The following is an 18711-nucleotide window of genomic DNA, read 5'->3' as shown; positions in this document are numbered from 1 at the left end:
GGCTTCTCTGGGGCATAGCTTTTCTTTGGAACTCCAGCTCTGTGGAATTCACCTCCCTTCTTACTGATCTGCATTCTATTCATGGAATTGCTAAGGTAAAACACCTTAATTCTTCTTTCTTTTTTACTGGTGTGTATGCTAGCACTGAAAGTAAAATAAGAAAAGCCATGTGGACTGATTTTCATGCTATTTCTGATACTATTGATTTGCCATGGGTAGTTATTGGGGACTTTATGATATCTCCTCCCCTTCTGAGAAACTTGTGGGTAATCTTGCTTCTGTTGCTAGATGTAATAGATTTCTTCATGTTGTTGATGCCTGTGGTCTAGTTGACGTGGCTTCACATGGGTATAGATTCACTTGGACTAACAAAAGAAAAGTTAAACAAATCATGGAAAGACTTGATAGAGGTCTAGTAAATTCTCTATGGCTTCAACTGTGGCCTCAAACTAATGTGAAAAACTTACTCAGACACTCCTCTGATCACTACCCTATTTTTCTATCTCTCTTCTCCCCCTCCTCCAATCCCAACAAGACCTAAGTGTAGGACTTTTAGGTACTATAAGCGGAATTTCATGAATCAAATTCATATGCACCTAAATCAGGATCACATGCATAACACACAAGAATCACATAATTATACCTTTGAAGCATGAATTCCACGTAGCTATTTGATCAGCAAATCAGGGAGAGAATAGAGCCCCAAGCATGACTCCTCTACTTGGTCCACGAGATTCGAACAAGCGTCCACCAATACTAGATTGGTCGAGTAAGGGGGAAAACCACTATCACTACCTTTGACGGACAACTGACCACCACGACGAACCACCACCACCTTGCACACGCCGGCGGCGAGAGGGGAGGTGAGAGTCGTGAGAGAGAGAGAGTTTGAGAGGGCTAGGTTTCGTGTTTACTAATTAGGGTTTTTACAAAATAACAGTCAGATTGTTCTCTTAGAAAAACCTAGGCACCTAGTCTACTTATAATCCTATTATAATTAGACTAGGTTAGGAAGCCCACAAACCTCCAAAACTCCTCCATATAGCCGGCCACTTAGGGGATGAGGCCCATCATGGGCCTCGTCCTCTAATGCTTGATCTAGGCCCTTTGTGTGACCTTATAGGATCCGTCCAATTGGGCTTTGGCCTATTTTATTAGCCCAAAGATAGTTAGCACCTCTAGCTATGATATAACGACGACCCAAATGAACAAACTTAATTATCTCCATAATTTGATCCATTTATATATTTAGTAATTGCACTTGACGAAGACATAAATCCTTCACTAAGCCCTTTAAATTTGAGCCTCTCTGGTATTGTGAACTAGCATTCCTTGATCTCATCCCTCAAAATTGGAACCCCAATCCTCAACCCTTTCGGTCTAAATTGCTTGCATTATCCCACTCAATAACCTCTTGGGCAAAAGAGTTTTCAGGTAATCTCTTCCATAAAAAGAAAAGGTAAATGGCTAGAATCAAGGGCATCCAACTCACCCTTGAAGTTCACCCCCATAACCAATACTTGTGGAACTTGGAAGATTCCCTTTCTGAAGAGTTAAACTCCATCCTTGATCAAAAGGAACTCTATTAGATAACTAGAGCCAGAGAAAGCTGGCTTCAGGGAGGTGACAGAAACACCAAGTTCTTCCAGCTCTCTATAATCCTTAGAAGAGCTAGAAATAGAATATCCTCTCTTGATGATAGTGTGGGGAATACCATTTCTGATCCTGTCCAGCTCATTTTAAAGGGCTTTTCTCCTCTTCTAAGCAAGCCATGAGGCTTCATTACCCTTCTGGAAGTATATCTCTAGCTTATCCTCCCTCTATGGATGAGCTAAAGTTTGTTGTCTTCAAAATAGGTGCCTTGAAAGCACCTGGATGGGATGGTTTCCATGCTTTGTTCTATTAGAAGCATTGGGACGGAAACTATAAAGAATGACCCCTTTCTTCAGATTTCTCAAATCTTCAATCAAGGGTGTGTGCCTGAGGAGATAAATAAAACTCTCATCATCCTCATTCCAAAATCTGAATCTCCCAAGACCATCAAGCAATTTAGGCCAATCAGTCTTTGCTCTACTTCTTACAAGGTTGTCACTAAAATCCTTGTAAATAGGCTAAGGCCTATGCTTCATTCTGTGATTTCCCCCAATTAGAATATCTCCCTTCCTGGCAGGGGCACTGAGGTAAATTATATTGTGGCCTCAGAAATCCTCCATTCTATGAGAATAAGGAAAGGCTGGAAGTAGGGCTGAGCAAAACTATCTGAAGATCCGAAAATCCGATGATCCGATCCCCATCCGATCCGAAAATTATGGATATCCGATCCGGATTTTTCGGATATTGAATCGCATATCGAATATCCAAATTTTGGATTTACTCCCTAAAGGCCCAAGGCCCAAATCTACTAACCCTAATTAATAATCATTCCCTCAAACCCCTCCACCGCCTCTGACTTTCTCTATCCCTTTCTCATGTATCTCTCTAACTTTCTCTCTCCTCTTCATCTTCTCAAATAAAAACAAAAAACCAAAACCACCTTCTTCCCTACCGCACAGCCACTCAGCCACCACCCCTCCCCCTGACTGCGACAACCCATCGATGGCAGCATCCTCCTTCTCCGACCGGCGCATCCCAACCTTACCTTGCCTGGCCGTCGCGATCCCCCAGCCCCTCCCTAAACCCTAACCCCGCTGCTTCCCCTTCTTGCTCCTCCTCCTTCCCCACCGTCGCGATCCTCCGCAGTTCGCACATCCCAATATGATAAATTGATGTATTTGTTGGCCGATATTGTTGATTTGGTGTCTGGAATTTGTGCGGCATCGAGAAGAAATTGGTGGTGTTGGTGGACGAGACTGGCGGTGCGTCTTACTGGTGGTGTTGGTGGGTGAAACTAGGCTTGTGGTTGTTGCGGTGCGGTGGCTGATTTGCTGATTAGGCTGATGCAGTAGGGATGGGTTTGCGACGGCAGCAGGGATGGGGGTATGGGAGGGGAAGGGAGAGGGTGGTTTTCGGGGCTAGGGGTGGGAATCGAAGGGTGATTCGGGGAGGGGGGTTGATTTCGCTGAGTATGTGGTGGGGAAGGGGGGATTCCAGTGGTGGGGGATGAGGAGAAGGGCTGCCGGAGGGTGGGGTCGTGGGGGATAGGAAGGGGGCAGTCGGAAAATAGGGAAAGGTGGCGGTGGTGGGGTTGTCGTGGGTGGGGATGGGATGGGCTGGCTAGTTTTTTTTTTTTAATTTTTCTTTTTTTTTAAATTTTGGATAAAAACCCATATTATTAGATGGGTTGGATATTGGATATCCGAAGTATCCGATCCGAAAATTTTGGATCGAATACGGATATCAAATATCTTATTTTTCGGATACGGATATCCGATCCGTGCTCACCCCTAGCAGGAAGGGCTTCTTTGCTATCAAAATAGACCTAGAAATTAAAAGGCCTATGACACTTTGGAATGGGATTTTATCCATCAAGTTCTCTGTTATCATGGCCTGGATGCTATGTCCATCAAACTCATCATGAGTTGTATCTTCTCCAACTCCTCTTCTATGTTATTCAATGGGCAGCCTTCCCCCTTCTTCCCCTCCTCTAGAGGAATAAGGCAAGGGGACCCTATCTCCCCCTACATTTTTATCATGTGAATGGAGTTGTTGTTAGAGATGATCTCTGAAGCTTGTTCTGATGCTTCCTGGTTCCCCTTCAATTTTCTAAGATCCTCTCTTTTAATCTCCCACCTCTTATTTGCTGATGATATCCTCTTATTTGGAGAATCCTCCCTTCAAACAGCTTCTGCAGTTATGAATGTCCTGGACACCTTCCTTCATCTATCTGGATTGAAGATGAACCCCAGCAAAAGCAAGCTCTATTTCTCAAAGAACACCTCTCCTAAGCTAAGAGATCATATCTCTCTTCACTTCAATGTCTCCCCCACTTTTGATTTGGGTACCTATCTGGGCTTCCCTCTATGTGACAAAAGACCTGCTAAATCTACCCTTCTTCCAGTCATTCCAAAAGTTCAAAACAGGCTTGCTCAGTGGAAAATTAAGTACCTATCTAAGGCTGGTAGACTTATGTTGATCAAGTCAACCCTGAATTCCATCCCTCTCGACACCATGCAGTGTATCTTTATGCACAAGTCCATCCTTCATTCTCTTGATGCCATCACTAGAGATTTCTTCTAGGGAGCTAGCCTTGACCACAAGAAGCTTCCGATGGTGGCTTGGAAAAAAATTATCAAATTTGGGGGTCTTGGAGTGAGGTCTAATGTGATCTCCAATGAAATAGCTATGGCCAAGCTATGTTGGAAGATGCACTCCTATGACAACCTTGCCTCTAAGGTTATTCATCATAATTATATTGCTAACAGGCCCACCTTTAAGCCCTTCAAATCTGGTTCTCATATCTAGCAAGACATGGGAAAAGGTTGGAACCTTTTCTCTTCCTCTACTGCTTGGGTTGCTGGTCAGAACTCTCAGCTCTCCTTTTGGTATGATAAATGGTGCGTGCTCTCTTGGCTCTCTTAGACAGCTCATTTATGGCCTTTTACCCCCCTCTGATGAATCTCTCACTATTGACCAAGTGACCAGCCATGAGGGGTGGGACTTCTCTGCCATCTCCGTGCATCTTCCCCCTGATATAAAGGAGAAGATTCAGTTTATCAGAATCGTCCCTGGTACTGAGGATAACCTTATCTGTTCTCATGCCAGTGGGGAATCTTTTAATGCTTCCAGCCTTTATTCCTAGGTCTCGCTGGAGTCTAATGGAGTTGACATTAGCTCAGCCTTTAATTTTTGGGAGGCAATTGGACTGCTCCTATTCCCTCAAAACTCAAGACTTTCTTGTGGCAAGCAAGCCTAAATGCCCTCCCAACCAAGCAAGCTTTGGCTAGGAGAGGCATACCAACCTTTGCTTCCTGCCCTTTTTGTCAGGTTGTGGATGAATCCCCAACCCATGTCTTATGGAAATGCCCAAGAGCTGTTGAAGTTTGGCAGATGCTAAGCCCCCCTATACCAACTTTATACACTTCAAGGAGTGGATTAGAGTTAATTTGACTCATAACTATTCACATGATGGCATTCCTTGGCTCTTATATCTTTGTTGTGTCATGTTGGCTCATATGGAAGAGAAGGAATAGTTGGGTCTTTTCCCAAGTTAATACCCCTCTTCCCTCCCTTGCCAAATCTATCAAGTGGTTATGTTCTGAATATTTCTATGCTTAACCTTGTACCCCTCCAACTGATCCCTTTAACAAGCTGATTCATCTTCCTCACCCTTCAAAATTTGTCATTCTAGTTGATGCCTCCTTTAATCAGCACACCTATGAGGTGGGCATTAGGGGTATCTGCTACACTTCTTCTAAGGAGTGGTCAGGGGGCTTCTTATTGAAGTCCAAGTCTGAAGATGCCAATTTTTCTGAGTTCCTAGCTATACTAATTGCTGCTGCTTAGGCTAGTTATCATAATTGGAGTGATGTGAATATATGCTCCGATTCTAGAATTGCTATTACAAGTATTGTGGGTGCTCCTAAAATTAGAGACAAATATTTAAATATTGCAAGTGTTTGCAAGGAGTTTATAACAAGGATAGAGGAGCTGAATGTTCAGTGTCTCCCAAGAGGCTAGGTGATTCAAGCACATCTGCTGGCGTCCGTGCTTGGTGGGAAGGAAGTGTTGTGGGCGTCATTAGTATGTTATGTATGGATCCTATGTTTGTAAACTTTAACTGTGATGAACTCCTAGCTCCCCTAACTGCTACTGCTACTAGTACTGTTGCTACTTTAAGCCTTGATGGGCCTTAATTAATATATTTACCTATTTTAACCAAAAAAAAAAATAGTGAAAAAAGTCTAAAGCCCAGATATTCTGGGACTGAGGGATTAATATTTTTTGTTGACTTTAAGTTTTCCATTAAGTTTGAAATAATTTGTAACTTTTTATCACACATCATGTTAGGGTTGGTGAGTGCACACAGCAAAAGCAAATTAAAGAGGTTGAGATTGGAAAAATAAAAAAAGTATCAAGGCAAGATAAATAGTGAAAGAAATGGACACAGATATTTAACGTGGGAAAATTATCAAAAAAAACCTACGAATGACGAGCACCAAAATAATCCACTGTATGAAAATAGGAGAGTACAATAGCCCTTGAAAGGGTGAATTATAAAGAGGGTAGATAAGTAGAAAGGCTTATGTATAAGTATGGTTTCTTGTGTGCGTGTGTGTGTGTTGATTGAATGCCCATGAGTCCATGACCTATATTTATATATAGGTGAAGATGGAGCTTGTATGAAATGGCCAGAAGATTCCATAACTTCCTTCATTACTTTTATAGCCATAATATTCTAGAATGTTTACGAACCATGTATTATATTTACTTCTAATGTCAAGAATTCTCAAGAAGAACAATAAAGTAGATAATTCTAAAGAAAACATAAGCAAGAACTAACCATACTTGATTATTCTTGAAGCTTCTAGAACAGGCATAAAAACTCCATCAAAATAACGGGCCTAAAAATTTAGGCCATATACATCACTATCTGAAGTCCCACGAATTCAAGTGTGCCTGCACCTAAAAGACTATCGAACCTAGCACCTCAAACATTCAACATAGTCATTAAAAGTATAAACAATTTTCCAGCATCAATATAAGCATATGGGAAGAAAAACATCCCCATTCGATAACTTTGATATGTATAGGGCTACATTATATCTATGACCAATCCTCATCCTAGCATTGTGCCAAAGTAATGAGCCAAACAACATTCAAGATTTAAACCAGCCAATTTTTAATTTTTAATTTTTTTTTCTTTTTCTTTTTACGTTAAAAATGTTACATGGATAATTTGAACCAATCACATAGCGCCACCTAGTTTGCCTTATGGTAATTATTTTTAGGATAAGCCAATAAAATCATCCTAAAATAATTCTGATTAGAATCCTAAAATTAAGATAGATTTTGTAAGTATCATATAACCTGATTCCTTAACACAGTTTAATTCCATTATATTATCTATCTCTAATAATATTGTATCTACGTATCGCTTACTTAACCTAACCATATCTTATACTTCCTTCTTTATTATTATTGAAATAATTTTTTTAGTAGTGGGAAAAAGGAAGAAAGAGAGGGGTAAAAGTACAATTTTATCCACATGATGTAAACCTAAACTAAAGAATCTAGTTTGAATACAAATATTTTATTTCCTAAAATAGATAGGTGCAATATTTATAAAACATCCTTAAAAACAAGTGATGCAATAAAGGTATCCATTACCAGACCCACCCCTATTTCTCCCCTTCACAGTACACCACCACTACCCACCCCACCTCCTTTCCTCCCCTTCCTACATACCACCATGACCACCCCACCCCACCTAAAACGAACCACTCTAACCCCTATCCTTACAATTCAGATTACCAACCACAACCCAAAAAATTCTATATAAGAAAATATCAAAAACCAAAAAAAAAAGAAGAATAATAAAAAAAAAAACGAGAACATACCTTAAATTCCACCACACAATCTCGAATTTAGCCTCGGATTTGGTTTTATCAGATCAAATTTTACCAGATCGAATTTGATTTGATGAGTAAGTGGCTTAATATGTTGTGGTGGTAAAACTTGTGATGATATCAAGATCCTTAAAACTAATAAAAGTCTTCGCTATTTTCATTGAAATCATGAAAGCAAAAATACCATGAACATATATTCAAAATCTAACCATAATGGAATAACCTTCATGATTATAACTTTTATAAAACGCCCATATAATATCTTTCAAGATTGTGATTCTAACTTGTATTCTTTTGATAATTGATCCTTCCAATAAGATACATCTAGAAAGCATAAATTATTGAGTGTCCAAGAACATACTTCTTCCGTTCTATTAATATTGCAACAATGGACTTTTTGCATTATTCATCACTCTAGTTTGACTATATAATATGATTTATACGTTAAGCAAAATATAGTCATGTGGGATCTTATTGGATTCGTCTCATAAAATACTTTCACAATATCAACATTTTATAATTTTTACTCTTACACAATTATAGATATTTAGCATATTAAATGTGATTTGGGATGCGTAATTTCTTCCTTATTGCAATATTAATAGAACGGAGAAAGTATAAGATATAACTCATCCATTCAGAACCCCCCAACTTCTTAACTAACAATATTTACCCCCCCCCCCCCCCCTCACATCTATAACATATCTTCGAAGGTCAACCTAATTCCGCCCGAATTTTAAAAAAGTTTAAAAGGACACTCAAAGCAAGTAGCAACTTGTAGTAATCGTACATACACTTACACACATAAATATATATTTTAAATAAAAATTTATTACATAGCCATATAAAAAGAGAGTTGTTCTTGGACGATTCTCCATTAGCTTTCCCAAATATACCAACAACCCACCCTCTTTCACAAGAAAAACTCAAACTTTATCAAATCAAAAACACCCAAAAAAATCATACCCTCATCATCATCACAATCCAGATAATACCAATCCACATATAAAAATCAAATCTTTACACAAAAATATAAAAAAACCCATTTAAATAAAATCAATTTCTTCCCTCTTTACCCCCAAAAAAGCAAAAAAATAAATTAAAAATAAATTGAAAAATGGACAGAGTCTTCTCAGTTGGAGACATTTCCGACCAATTCTGGTCACCGCCGCCGCCTCCACCGCCGCCACCCGCCGGCGAATCAAAGATGAACAGAAGCGCATCTGAGTGGGCTTTCGAGAGATTCTTACAAGAAACTTCACCTATTTCTGATTCTTCTTCTTCTAAATCAATGGCTGAAAACGACGCCGTTGAGATCAAAGATCCCCCTATTTCTGCTGCTGCTTCTGGTACCGCCGCCACCTCAGTCACCGCCGCAACTACCGCCGATGTTACTAGTAAATATAATAATTTGGGTGCGCAATCGTTGGGGAACGGAACGACGTCGTTGAATCGTCAAGGATCGAGTGTTGTTCCTATTGATTCTGATGATTATCATGCTGTTCTTAAGAATAAACTCAATTTGGCTTGTGCTGCTGTCGCTTTGACTGGGGTAATTTTTTTATTAGTTATTTTTTGCAAATTGTTGATTTTTTTGATTGATTAGTTGATTTCTTTTTTAATTTCCTTGAATTAATTTGAATTGGGTAGGTCTTCTTGAATTTCCAGCTCTTTGTTGATTTGGGAATTGGTTAAAGCTTTGATTCTTGTTTTGGGGTTTTTTTTTTTTTTTTTTTTTTTTTTTTTTTTTTTTTTTTTTATATATATATTTTGATTGGCTGATTTCGTGTTTAATCTCTTTGAATTGATTATGAGCTCAGATTTTTGTTCTTTTTTTTGGGTTTGTGTGTTTATTTGATTTGATGGTTTGGTTTCATTTCATCAATTTCAATCGATTTGATTTTGAAGGGGGTTAGTGCTGTGTGAGTTGATTGGGCACTTTTTCATGATTTTGGGGCTTATTTTTGAGGTTTAGTGCTCTCTGATTTGATGGGTTGTTTATTTATATTATTGATTTGAGGCTTATATATGAAAATTTTGTGTTATTTGATTTGGTGAATGGATTCATTTTCTTGAATTTTTGGGCACAAATTCAATGCATTTTAGTGAAAATTGTTCAATGTTTTGTAATGCTTTCTTGCCACTAGATTGTTCTTTGGCGGAAGACAAATTATGGGTCGAATAAAAATGAATTGGAAGATGAGTTGATCATATATAGAATTAAGCTAGTGTAACCAAATTTTGTCATAATTTGGTTTGTAATTACTTAAATTCTATGAAGGAATTGGCTTGTGTTGTATTGTTTTGCTTGTTTGAGTTGGATGAATATTCATAATTGCAAATTCGCTTTAGCGTATTTTTTTGGCTTATGCTCTTTACCTATGCAAAGGAGGCATCTTGACTATGACTTTCAAGTACTTGCTTTCTTCATATTATAATGCAGCTTCTATGTGCCATGAGGCCCATGAATATAGCCTCATTGCATGATTTTGAACCTGCCAGAGTTCCAGGCCATAGTAGACGAATTTTTTTGGTAACTGGAATATTTCGTTGACCATCATACTTGCAACGGCTTCAAATCGTAATTAAGTGCCCATGACTCTTTAGAAGCTTCACATGAAAGATCTATCAGACTTCATTTGCAAGCATATGACTCTGTTGAAGGGCTCTCACCTTACCATGTCTGAGGTGGTTGCATTACCATTTTCTCTATCTCTTTTGAATGTCATTGAGATTTTGGAGAGTTGGAAGAGAATAGAATATGTTTTCTTTTAAAAAATTAGAACATGTTACTCTTTTATGAACCAGCAAAATCTTAGAGAAAAGAAATGGAGTAGTTCCAAATTGTTCATCAGATGAATATGGAAACGCGAACCCCTTCAAAAGCCCCTGAACTTTAAAATAACAAGGTTATGGACTGGTGCTACATTCCGGAATAGCTTTTATTTGTGCTCTATTGTTTTTTTCTTCTTCTTTGTGTTAGTAAGCAGACATCTTTCACCTTGGTCATTTATTGTAAATTTATCATCTGATTGCTCCTCATCTATTTTTAACAGGCACCCTTTGTTATGAACCATAATTCAGCCGTTGCAGCAGAAAATGTAAAACAGGGTACAGCTGATTCACGACCAGCTTCCATTCCACCATGTAAAGGTTTGTGTCTACAGATTCTTAAGACTTGGAATGTAGGCAACCTTACTTTCTTAATTTATGCATCACAGAATATCTTCATTTTTGTGTACATTTTGTGTTGAAGGAGTTCTATGTTATGTCAGCTCGCTAAATTTGACATTTTTTAGTGGAATTTTACCAGTACCCAGGAAGCTGTTTCTTTAAAGCATTGGGTAGCGTTGAATGTTAATGTTGTAGTATACAATTTCTTCTCTTTGATCACTTTCTGATTTTTGCACCATATTAGTCTAAGTTCTGATGTGAACCTGAAATAAGGGGCTTCTTGGTTTGGTTTGGTTTTGTTCAAGAAATGGAAGGAATAGAGTTGATACCCAAAAATCAGATACAGTTGTTTGGTTAATTACGGTATAAGGTTCCATATTCTCCTTCTCAATGTATGAAAAGGCGCAATGAGTCAGTGAAGGTCCTGCAGCACCTAGGTGCATCTTGGGCGCACAATATAAAACAGTAAAGAAATTTGCTCATGTGTGCCTCTTTGAATGCGGTTTGCCTAGAGCAAAAATGGCGCTTTGCCTAGCGCCTGAGCACGCCTTTTTATACACTGCTCCTCCCTCCCATTTCACGAGTACCACTAGCAGCCCACCACAATAAAAGCGGTCCTTCCTCTCAACAACCCTCTTCAGCTACCCTACTAACTCCATGGCCACATCCTTCTTTGATCATTGTCTGTTCCAGTCTCCACTTTCGTGACTGTTGATTGTTATTGCTTTAAAAACTAAGGCTCTGTCTGTTTCATCTAATTTTGACTGAAATTATTTTATTTTAAACTTATTTTATTTATATTTTCATATCTTATTTTATTTTATCTAAACTTATTTTATTCTATTTTGTTTGAACTAATTTTTTTTATTTGAATTTTTTGAACTTAATTTTTTTTCCTGAACTTACTATTATATTAAATTATTTTTTTTAATCTTTTTTGTCTGAACTTATCGGAACTTATTTTTTCTAAAATAAGATAAATTTAAATAAGATGAAATAAACAGACCCTAAGTCTTCCAAACTTACAGCAACTCGTTGAGTTAAGAAAATATTGGTTTTGGTTAACAAATTTTGTAAAGGACCTCTCCTGTTTGACTTTTTAGGCACTTTTATTCTATTTTGGTGAACTCCTTTTACCATCTTACAATTTTTTATACCTTTCCAATCACATTCTCTTACTTTTGCTTTTTTCTTATGCCTACCCACCTTTTCGCTCCATCTCTCTAATTTTATTCACCCTTTTCTCACATACATTTTTTAAATTTAAGAAATCAAGTTAAGGAATAGTGATTTTAGCTTATGCTTCATTGTGAGGATACCAATCTTTTAAAAAATTTCGTCTTATGAAGTCTACAAATTTTATAAGTGGCCAAAGACAATCAAGTACGAGGTTTCAATCCTTACTTTGAGTGATAAAGTTATTACCAAACAACTAGACCAGTAATGGATTCTTAATTGAAAAATACTGGCTTCCTATTCTGATACCATCCCATTTCAGTCTTTGAAGCATCCAGTGAACTTCTGTCACTTGGCCTCTATCTAGTTTCCTTGAATTTTGGAATCAACCTAATTTTTACGTAAGCATGGTTGTAATTACCATATTTCAACCTATATCTAGCCCGTGTGGGTCATTGTAATGTGAGATTAAGATGTTAACTTGACATAACTGTTGAATATTTTAAGGGAAGTTAGTGATATAATTGTTGGGTGAGAATAAAAAAATGATTGATACCAAGTTGTAATAGTGCACAGGAATTAATCATTATTAATATTCATATTTTTTTTTTTTTGTTTTGGGAAAATAAGTCTTCTTAACTTTAGATATAGTATAGCTTAGATTGTACTCCCTTCGTCCATATTTAGATGACTAAGACTGCCACAAAGTTTTAGTCAAATTTCATTGACTTTCAAAGAGTTGATAACATCCAAAGATTCGTTAAAGAGTATAAAATAATATCATTATTACTCTTCTCCAATCCAAAACTATGAATTAATCAATATCGTTGTGGCTCAAAAAGAGTAATAGAATCTTTCACAAAGGATATTTTTTCCATCTCTATTTCGCAAGGTCTTATCTTGTACATCTTCAAAATATGTAGATTGTTCAAAAGTGATTCCTCATTTATTTTTTAGGAAAGCAACGATATTTATTACTATTGGGAATTTGATTTTGATTTAGGGTAAAAATAGGTTCCGTACCCCCGCCCCCCCCCCCCCCCGGTGGGTTTCTTCCATAGATTTTAAGTTTTTTTCCCCGTTGAAATGTTTTCCAAAGTAAACATAGATTCACTGTTAATGTTCTTGTTGAACTTTTGTGTATCAAATAGCCATTTCTTAGGTCATTCATGGGTATAAAAAGTCATCTTTATTGGATTTTGACCAAAAAAACAAAAAAAAAAAAGCTTGCTCAAGTTCTCGACTGAACTTTAAATTTGACTGTATCTTCTGTCATCCAACAGATCTTTAAATTATTTCTCTAATCTTTAGGAGATTTTGTGAACGATTGGAACAAAACATCTCTATAATCTTCGAGTATGAAAAATGTAAAATATGGGGTAAAGTAATCATCAATATCAAGGATCTCAAATCTATCATCTCCTTTTTATAGTTGGACAATAAAAAGATTCAATGGCAAAATCTTACATTGTCAACTTTAACTCAATGACTTGAGTTTTAGTAGTCACATAAAATCCTATATAATAGCAAGTTCAACTTCACTCAAAAGTTTAAGTTGGATGGCGTCAGTTTAACACTTAAGAGTCCCACTGATTTAAAGTGATCAGTAACAACAATTGCCCAAGATAAATTCCAACAATTATAGTTCGGATCTGTAGTACAAAGTACCAATGTAAGAAGCAACATACAACAATTATTGTCAGTTAAATTTAAAACCAACGTACTTGGTCCTTTGGGTGGTTACTAGGTTTTTAATCTTACATAACATAGAATAAGAAACCTCCATAAAATATGTAGGATAGATCCCCTAGCCGTGAGTTTGAAGTGTTTATGAAGTGCACAAACAACGTGAAAAAGGTTAAAGTACAATCTTAAAATTTGACAGTACTTCCGAAATAAGTAAGCGCTCAGGCACAAAGCTAACTCAATTTCAATAGATAATCCTTTGCGTAAAATTACATTGTACAACCTTTTATAGCCACTTATAATATATAACATATATCTATAATATTCCAAAAAATTATTATTCATGTTAAAAATTAAATATAATAAATCATGATGTTAGTAACATAAGGTCACTGATATGTTGTATCAAACTAGTTATCTAAAACTTGCTTTCAAAAAAACTAGTTATCTAAAACTTAATACGGTAGATCTTAATGAGCCAGAAGATTTACCCAGTATATAATTATGTTGCAGATTAGGCAAGACTCAAAACTTATGAGATCCTACCAATCAATCAATCAAAACCTTAATCCCATAAGTGGGGTCGGCTACATGAACCAAATTTGATTATTCCGTGTTATCATCGACAAAGATCCTCCTCCTCCATCCCTTACAACTTATGAGATCCTACTAAATTATTATTTTTGGATTGGCCAATGCTCCCTATACACACACACACACGCACGCACGCACGCACACACGCACGCACACACACACACACTTGTTTGTTGGATGAGTTCCAAAATTATGTTACTGATTTTGACTATTCACATAACTACCTCACAGGGTCGCTAGATAAGGATTCAAAGCCTATTGGAATTCTCTCCCCTCCCGCCCTGCCCAAGAAACCTGTTGTTCAGGCCAACCAAACCACCAGCTATGATTCTGATCAGTCAGATGATGACGATTTAGAAGGTGAAACTGACAATATGGATCCTGCTGATGTGAAGCGTGTTCGGAGGTAGGTACTTTCTGGAGCATACTCTTTAAATAATTATCCTGCCATCCCATTGCTCAGTGATGGGGAAAGTGGCAACCTTTTCTTTTCTGACACTCCTATTATTAGTTAGTTCTTGCTGGTGTGACCAGTACTCTATTTGGATTGTATACAACATGATATATGATCACTAATTAACAAATCTTTTGTGGAAAATATGATGCTTTCTAAATTAAATGGAACTAAGATAGCCTAACTTAGAAAAATGCTAGGCAATTAAAGTATAAGGAAACTAAAGTGATCTTGTATACTTCAGATAATCTGATAGATTACTAATTTATAAATTATAATAAGATATCTGGTATGGATCCTGCTGAGGTGTTTGTCTCCAACCTTCATTTAGTCTATTCTTAATGTTGCAGACTTCATAATTCACTCTTCTATCAACTCAATGTTCACATTGATAGGCTTCTCTTGCATGCTTTTAGACTGATTATGAATTTTCTATCATAATTCAGCATGTCATCTAAAGGCTTCATTGCCATTGAATTTGCATCAAAGTTGCATGATACCATTTGTTTCAGTGCAATGCTTCCATGAGTTCCTCATGATGTCATTTGGATGATGTGTTGCTATGTAAGACTTCACGTGAAGCTTATTCCAGCTATATCGAGAAAGTAATTTATGTGATGTCAGTTGTTTTATAAAACACTTCCATAAGCTCCTCGTGATGTCATCTGGATGATGTGTTGCTAAGTCAGACTTCATGTGAAACTAGTAATTTATTTGTGATTTCAATTAGCAACATGTTATAAAATTACTATTTCTTCTTATAGGGAGCCAAATTTGATGAAGTGCAAATTGTCTGCTTACTTTAACTAACACATCTAATTCATAGACACCACTTTTCATAGCAAAGTCAAGTGAGACTATATTAAATTGTTCCTTTTTGGGTTGTTTTTAAATAGTCATACGTCGTACCATCTCCTAATGGGGAACGTTACACCCCCATAAATGACTTTATTGCCTTATAATAAGGTAGTCAAATTAAATTCAAGCCCCGTCAACTCACCTTAATTACTCAATTAATCTCACCTCGCCGACTCACTTTCTTTTATATTTGAATCTCCAACAAACATTTTACATCTAATTACAATCTAAGGTTTTTCTGTGACAATCACCTCCACCATTTATCACTAGTCACTCTCTCTCCCCTCCAAAACACTCAGAATTCACAGACTGCCGACAAGCGACAACTCATTTATACTACCCCGGCAACGTGCAAACCTTTGAGATGAGGATGAAGAGGTTTATTCTATTCAAAGAATTTTATTTTTTTTTGAAATAAAATTTTGCAAATAAATGATTATTGCAGATCTAATAATTCCCATGTCCTTTTTGTTTGATTTGCATTATTTTTCAATTTTAAATGAAAAATGAGTGGCGCTGGTCTTCTCTCTCTCTCTCTCTCTCTCTCTCTCTCTCTCTCTCTCTCTTTATGCGGGGGTGTAGAATGGTGACCAAGATGGTGGTGGGTCACAGGGGTGTTCTTGGTTTTGGGTGTTTTTGGTGGTGGAATTGAAAGTTTTATGAGACGGTGTTGGGTGGGCTCGATTTATGAGGATGTTGGGCGGGATTGGTTGGGGAGTATGGTAATGGTGGTAATGGCTGGACAAGGAACAAATTATGGTGGTAGGTGGTGAGTTGTGTGGGGATTGTTTGAAATAGTGATGGGATGTGCTTGGTTGTGGGTTCTTTTGGTGGTGGAAGTAGTGAGAGCAAGTGGTAGGAGGGCTTGATTTGTGAGGGTGGTGGGTGGTAGGTGTGAGCAACGCAAGGTACCCTACCAAGGTTCCTAAAACTGGACTTGGCTCCTCAAAATGCAACCGGAACTGGATCTGCTACAGGCTTTTGGATCATTTTTTAGACTTCTAATAAATTATTGCCAACTTATTTAAAAAATAAATCTTTTCTTTTATGATTTGGTCTCAAATTATTATTATTATTTTTTTTATTTAATTTTTTTGCTCCAATTTTGGGTTTCCTTATTATATGCTCACCCCTGTTGGGTGGGATTAGTGACTATGGTGATGGTGGATGGACAAGAAATGAGTTATGGTGATTAGTGGTTGTGGCTGGAGATGGATGCATGGGATGTGCTTGATCTGTGAGGGAGGTGGGCAGGATTATTGGTTTTGGTGACGGTGGCTGGATAAGGAATAAGTTGGTTGTTGCAGTGGTGGATGGAGGTGGATGCATACGTGGTGATGAATTGTTGAATTTGAATCAACTAAATTTCCCCCTTATAACATGAAGTATCTAATGAAAATGTCCTGAGATGGCCATAATGTTTCTAAGTGATGAAATGCTGTAGAACAATACCTCATAAAATTTTTATATCTAATTTTCAATTTTGTGATTTTGGTCTTCTCAATATATCTATTTTTCAATTTTTGTGATTTTGATCTTCTCAATATGTTCAAACAAGAACCTCCAAGTATGGATTCCATTGTGTGTTTCCTGCACTAATTTGTCTGGCTCTTTGAGTTGCTATTAGGTTCGTACTTGTTATTTTTTTTATTCATTTAATGTCTTTAGGTTAAGTATCAACTCTCTCTCCATTCATGTTTACATATGACTGTTCTGTATATCAGAATGCTTTCAAATAGAGAGTCAGCTAGACGCTCAAGGAGGAGAAAGCAGGCACATCTGACTGAACTTGAGACACAGGTATTTTGGATCTACTTTTGTATTGATATTGATCTGTACCATTATGTATTTTACTCATCATCTTCAATAATTCCTCTGTTCACAATAGGTTTCTCAGCTGAGAGGTGAAAATTCTTCATTATTGAAGCGTCTTACTGACATAAGCCAAAAATTCAATGATGCTGCTGTGGACAATAGAGTTTTAAAAGCTGATGTGGAAACTTTAAGGGCAAAGGTATTCCTTGACTTGAGTATCATGTATTACAAATTTTGCTGAAAACTAGGAACTAAAAGTTTTTTTAATCTGCTTCCCCTAGTTAATGGAAAAGTTTGTTCTTCAGGTAAAAATGGCAGAGGAGACTGTGAAAAGAGTTACAGGGATGAATCCTTTGCTGCAGGCTATGTCCGAAATCACTGCTATGGGAATGGGACCCTTTGGTGGGAGTCCTTGCCCTTCTGACTCAGCTGATGCTGCTGTGCCAGTGCAAGATGACCCTAAACAAACTCATTATTATCAGCCCGTTGACAATCCTCTTCCTGCGTCTCATCCAAGAGCTGACAACGGTGTCACTGACATTTCTTCTATTGATGATGTGCTGCAAAATGCTGCAACACAAGTATTGGGTGGCAGCAAGATTGCAAGAACTTCTTCCATGCAAAGAGTTGCCAGCTTAGAGCACCTCCAGAAAAGGATTCGTGGGGGAATGGATCAAGGTAGCCCACATGGTGGTGCTGATCAATAATCATGCAACCAATAACCATTGTCCTGCAGATTTCTTCAGATCCATTATTGATCTGCCATTGTCATGTAAAGTATTGTTAATTTTTTCCTGTCATTGCATATTGGACCATGAGGCATTGAATTGCCTTTGAATTGCCAAATAGCATGAGCTACGGCGTTGTCTTGCCGTCTAATCTATTTCATTTATGGATTAGCATTACTGATAGCTTCTTGTAGTTGTAGGATCTACCTTGTGATGGCCTTGAGGTTATATGATCGAAATCTCCTAACTACAGTAAAGGGATAAGCGTTTCTGCTAATCTCTTCCCCCTCCCTCCAACGCCCTTGAGGGTCCTAGCTTGCTAATTTGAGCGTATTAGTTGACACGTGAGGAATCTAGTCCATCTCATCTACCCAGAAACAAAACAAACAAAAAAAAAATAGCTATGAAGTTTAGTAGTAGATTGATTCCCTGTTGATATTATGGTCATTGTTACTGTGGAAAAGAATTCGTTGAACAGATTAAACAACCTTCATTTGCCTTAATGAGGAGGTTAATGTTATTTGCTGAAAGTTAGTTTTGAGTGGTCTACATATCTTGACAAATTCGTACATGTATTAAAAACATTTTTAGCGTGCGACAAGCTGCATGTGTTTGTTCACTAATTATAAGTGAGCGAGCTGCTAAAACTTGAGACACTAATATGGTTTGGGTCTTATGTTGCCTCCATTTAGGCGTTTAAGATTGAAGTTGTTCTTTCGTT

General features: G+C 37.4%; 1 protein-coding gene across 1 annotated transcript; it reads left to right on the top strand.

Moving 5' to 3' along the window:
- Nucleotides 1-8283: 8283 nt before the first annotated feature.
- Nucleotides 8284-18520, top strand: LOC110737092 (light-inducible protein CPRF2-like). The gene is made up of 6 exons (XM_021917461.1): nucleotides 8284-9057; nucleotides 10562-10658; nucleotides 14367-14541; nucleotides 17172-17247; nucleotides 17336-17461; nucleotides 17568-18520. The coding sequence occupies exons 1-6, from the start codon at nucleotides 8623-8625 to the stop codon at nucleotides 17967-17969; spliced, it is 1311 nt and encodes a 436-aa protein (XP_021773153.1). The 5' UTR covers nucleotides 8284-8622; the 3' UTR covers nucleotides 17970-18520.
- Nucleotides 18521-18711: the final 191 nt, after the last annotated feature.

Source organism: Chenopodium quinoa, unplaced genomic scaffold (assembly GCF_001683475.1).
Source record: "Chenopodium quinoa cultivar QQ74 unplaced genomic scaffold, ASM168347v1, whole genome shotgun sequence".
In the NCBI taxonomy this organism is placed as follows: Eukaryota; Viridiplantae; Streptophyta; class Magnoliopsida; order Caryophyllales; family Amaranthaceae; genus Chenopodium; species Chenopodium quinoa.
This window is presented reverse-complemented; position numbering and strand designations above follow the sequence as displayed.

Bases quoted from the DNA above. Each gene is read 5' to 3' on its own strand.
- LOC110737092 (XM_021917461.1), top strand. From the start codon at position 8,623: ATGGACAGAGTCTTCTCAGTTGGAGACATTTCCGACCAATTCTGGTCA. The intron at 14,542-17,171 runs GTAGGTACTTTC...TCTGTATATCAG, and splicing joins GATGTGAAGCGTGTTCGGAG to AATGCTTTCAAATAGAGAGT. The intron at 17,248-17,335 runs GTATTTTGGATC...TGTTCACAATAG, and splicing joins TGACTGAACTTGAGACACAG to GTTTCTCAGCTGAGAGGTGA.